Genomic DNA, 5,000 nt, shown 5'->3' on the forward strand with positions numbered 1-5,000 from the left:
TATAACATAGGTACATGTATAACATAGGTAAATGTATAACATAGGTACATGTATAACATAGGTACATGTATAACATAGGTATGTGTATAACATAGGTACATGTATAACATAGGTACATGTATAACATAGGTACGTGTATAACATAGGTATGTGTATAACATAGGTACATGTATAACATAGGTACATGTATAACATAGGTACGTGTATAACATAGGTACATGTATAACATAGGTTCGTGTATAACATAGGTATGTGTATAACATAGGTACATGTATAACATAGGTACGTGTATAACATAGGTACATGTATAACATAGGTACATGTATAACATAGGTTCGTGTATAACATAGGTATGTGTATAACATAGGTACGTGTATAACATAGGTACATGTATAACATAGGTACATGTATAACATAGGTTCGTGTATAACATAGGTACATGTATAACATAGGTACATGTATAACATAGGTTCGTGTATAACATAGGTTCGTGTATAACATAGGTACATGTATAACATAGGTTCGTGTATAACATAGGTGCGTGTATAACATAGGTACATGTATAACATAGGTACGTGTATAACATAGGTACATGTATAACATAGGTTCGTGTATAACATAGGTATGTGTATAACATAGGTACGTGTATAACATAGGTACATGTATAACATAGGTACATGTATAACATAGGTTCGTGTATAACATAGGTACATGTATAACATAGGTACATGTATAACATAGGTTCGTGTATAACATAGGTTCGTGTATAACATAGGTACATGTATAACATAGGTTCGTGTATAACATAGGTGCGTGTATAACATAGGTACATGTATAACATAGGTACGTGTATAACATAGGTACATGTATAACATAGGTACATGTATAACATAGGTACGTGTATAACATAGGTACGTGTATAACATAGGTATGTGTATAACATAGGTACATGTATAACATAGGTACATGTATAACATAGGTATGTGTATAACATAGGTACATGTATAACATAGGTACATGTATAACATAGGTACATGTATAACATAGGTACATGTATAACATAGGTACGTGTATAACATAGGTACATGTATAACATAGGTATGTGTATAACATAGGTACATGTATAACATAGGTACATGTATAACATAGGTATGTGTATAACTAAATATGACAGCTGAAAAAGACACTTGAGAGAAAAGAAAACATTCTGGGCATGTTATATGAGAGACTACACACAGAGAAGTGCACACACATGCACATGCAAGCACATACACACAGAAAGTGAACAAAACTGACCTAGTGACCAAATAAATCCAGGGTTTTTGAGAATGTGTGTGTGTGTGTGTGTGTGTGTGTGTGTGTGTGTGTGTGTAGCACTGTGCCATCTCACCAGATCTGGAAACAATCTGTGCTGTGTACTAGCTAAACACTGTGTTTCTCTGACAACCACGAGATGGAAGGAGCATGAATTTGTCATTTCAGTTTCTTTTTTGCTTTTAAATCTCATTTTAACTTCCTTTACAGCAGCACTAAATTCCTTCTGAACGGATGAATGGATGACTGCTTGTTTGACCTCTCTCCTTCTCTTATTATAGAATTTTCTGCTTGCTCAGCAAAACAATTTTGTCCTGTTGTGAAAAATTGAATAACAATCATTCATTTTTCACCACATTTTAATATATGTGTGTGTGTGTGTGTGTGTGTGTGTGTTTATAGAATCTCTCTGAGGTTTTCTCAGGCACAGTTTACCTTCCATCTCTCTCCTTTCCACTGTCATCTGCTTGTGCATGCCAGCATGCTTTTATTTTCCTCTTTCTTTTTTCTTCTGATCTATCGTTTCCTCACTTGTTTTCCTCCTGTCTCTCTCTTTCTCTTGCCCTCTATCTCTCTCTCTTCCTCTTTTTTCAGCAAAACAATAAAAATAAAGATTATCGATGACGAGGAGTACGAAAAAAACAAGACCTTCTTCCTGGAGATTGGAGAGCCACAGCTTCTAGAGACCAATGAGACGAAAGGTGGGAGGCGTGGCTAGAGCCGGGACAAATGGCCCTCCAAACCAATAGAGGGCGACACAGAGAATGAGGGAACACATACATACACTCACACCCCCAAGTCCCCATTTCCCAGTGTTGGTGCGCAATGGGAGATGGGATTCCGCTGGCCACCACCCTAGGCCCTGAGTCTGGTCTGTGTGTCTGGGTGTGTGTTTGTCTGTGAGTGTGTGTGTATCATGCATGGTTCCAACCTCCTGTGCTTGTTGTCTTGTCTCTGCAGGAAGACGATATCAGTCAGGTTACTCGATCGAGAGGAGTACAGTAAACAGTGCAGTTTCTACATACTGCTACAAACACCACAGTGGAGAAGGAGAGGATGGACAGATCAAAGAGGTTTCTCTCTCTCTCTCTCCCTCCCTCTCTCCGTTTCTAAGTAGTGCTCCTTTTTATTACTCTCTCTCTCTCCTCTGCTGAAGTAGTCTCTCTTGTACCAGTCTCTGGTTTCCTGGCTTCCCACTAATCTGCTAAAACTCCTTAGTCTTCTGGGTCTTTCTAAACTCTCACTCTCTCTCTCACACACACACACACACACACACACACACACGCACGCACGCACACACACACACACACACACACACACACACATTTAAGCTCTTTATCCAAATTTAGGCTTGGCTGCAGAAAAAGAGTAGGGGAAGACAGTGAATTAATTAGAGAGAGCGAGAACGAGAGAGAGAGAGAGAGAGAGAGAGAGAGAAAGAGAAACATTTGCCATTTTCCTCTTCTACTGAAACAAAGCGTGTTTTTCCACACCAGTCAATTAAATACACACAGTCACACACACACATACACTCACGCAAGGGCACACACATACACACCATGGTGATTGATTGATTAATCAGAAGTGACAAGAAGTTATGCAAAAGGTTTGATGTGTTATAATGAAAGAGTAACGTACCAGTAAATATGCACTCAATTAAAATCAGACAATAGAAAAAACCACAGCACCATATAAAAACAGACCAGTCAGTCTGGTTGGACGGGCAGCAATAGACTGATAGAGAGACAATCTGAGCAAGACAAGGGGGGTTGACAGAACACTTCATTCTGTCTTTTTACATTAAGGTCAGTTTTATATGTTACAAATGACACACATACACACAGTACATACATGCAGATATAATCATATGAGTTTATCACACATACACACGCGCGCACGCACACACACACACACGCACGCACGCACACGCATGCACGCACACGCACACACAGACATGCAATCATACGTATGTGCTCAAAAACCCACACTACACATGTACATTGCTGTGACTATAGTCTGTTTATGTCACAGCTGACTGGTAAAAGAGCTTTTATGGAAAACTCTGACGGTGAGTTACAAACCTCTCTGAAAATTTAATTAATAACCCTTAACTATCAGTCAGCCAACAAATCCTTTCATTCATTTTGTAGTCTAATGCATCCCACTGCTGTACGGCTTATCAACATTGCAGTGTTTCTCCCAGTGTAGATAACCGACACTTCCCATACCACACATCTAGATCAGAGAGAGAAAGAGAGAGAGAGAAAGAGAGAGAGAGAGAGAAAGAAAGAAAGAAAGAAAGAAAGAAAGAAAGAAAGAGAGAAAAAAGAAAAAAAGAAAAGGGTGCTAAAAATCGAAGGACAGTGTTGCGCGTTAGCAGAGTGTTATCGGAAGTGTATGAGGCTCAATGTAAGATCAATGTCTAATCTACTTCTTCCCTTGTTCCCTCAAATGAAGCAAACTGCTCTCATTCTCTGTGTGTGTGTGTGTGTGTGTGTGTGTGTGTGTGTGTGTGTGTGTAGTGTGTGTGTGTGTGTATGTGTGTGTGTGTGTGTGCGTGTGTGTGTGTAATGTGTGCAGATAATCATTAAGTTGAGGGACTAGAACAGAGAATGTCTACTGAATGGCTGTGAATGAATGAATGAATGAATAGCTGATACTATCTATACATACATACATGCAGTGAGATTACGAGAGAGAACTTAAACAATTGACTAAAATACACATAATGGCTCATTAATACTAAAGATTTACACCATGAAAATCATGTAGTATGTTGGATTGAGAACACAGCGGGTATGTTTTCATGACGAATAGTCTTCTCACATCGCATCACATAACATCACATCACATCACATCACAGTGCACACACCCACATGCACACGCACACACACACACACGCATGCGCATGCTTGCATGCTTGAATACACATTCCTGAACTGCATAAAACTACACTTTTGCGGGATTGAATATAGCTGACGTTCCTGTTGCAGTCTCTTTCAGAGCTCACTGTCTCGCTTCATCTGTTCCTCTCCTCTCTGTCTTTCATCTCTTTTTTTATTCATCCTTAAAATGTTTGATGACATCCGATCTTGTTATTACCATAATGATCTATCTGTGTGTGTGTGTGTGTGTGTGTGTGTGTGTGTGTGTGTGTGTGCGCGCGAGAGGGAAAGAGAGAGAAGAAGAGAGAGCAGGTAGTAAGGTTATTTGCCAGAGCTTGACCCATTTGTTCACTCTGAAGAGTTCACACACACACATACACACACACAGAAGCCCAGTTGTTCTCCCTTTCCCATCTGTGATGGTGCTGTACATGCACACTTCACCACTACGGTATGTGTGCATTTACAGAGTCAGAGTGCATTTGCAGGTCAGATTCAGGTCAAGTCAAACGTGATTAATGAGGTTAATTCAGAATGAGTCAGAACGACAAATTAGTGCTTCAGTGTAACAACTGTTTACTGAGCACAGTGGGAATGTCTCGAATAATGAAAGATTAGCACATCACAAAAAAAAGAAAAACATTCTCACTTAACTGAGACTAACTTACTATCTAACCTGATATGCATCGTCATGTATCCCAGAGGAAGAGAGAGAGAGAGAGAGAGAGAGAGAGAGGATATGCTACTAATTTTGTAACACTTAGAGTGTTTTTGTCCCTTTTCTTCCCTGCTCAAAACATG

The 5,000-nt window shown here is 39.4% G+C and overlaps 1 protein-coding gene across 12 annotated transcripts in view; it reads left to right on the forward strand.

Moving 5' to 3' along the window:
* Positions 1 to 5,000, forward strand: part of slc8a1b (solute carrier family 8 member 1b) — a 59,531-nt gene that overhangs the window by 44,540 nt on the left and 9,991 nt on the right. For 2 of the 12 annotated variants that reach the window (XM_030786211.1, XM_030786218.1), the window contains exon 2: positions 2,275 to 2,387. In XM_030786211.1, coding sequence (XP_030642071.1) covers positions 2,275 to 2,387 — 113 coding nt within the window. Of the gene's footprint in view, positions 1 to 1,908; positions 2,028 to 2,274; positions 2,420 to 2,473; positions 2,488 to 2,773; positions 2,794 to 3,020; positions 3,024 to 3,266; positions 3,281 to 5,000 lie in introns of all 12 variants that reach the window. The other 10 variants (XM_030786213.1, XM_030786217.1, XM_030786223.1 and 7 more) reach the window with 8 other exon arrangements.

The sequence above is a fragment of the Chanos chanos genome, chromosome 10 (assembly GCF_902362185.1).
Source record: "Chanos chanos chromosome 10, fChaCha1.1, whole genome shotgun sequence".
Lineage (NCBI taxonomy): Eukaryota > Metazoa > Chordata > Actinopteri > Gonorynchiformes > Chanidae > Chanos > Chanos chanos.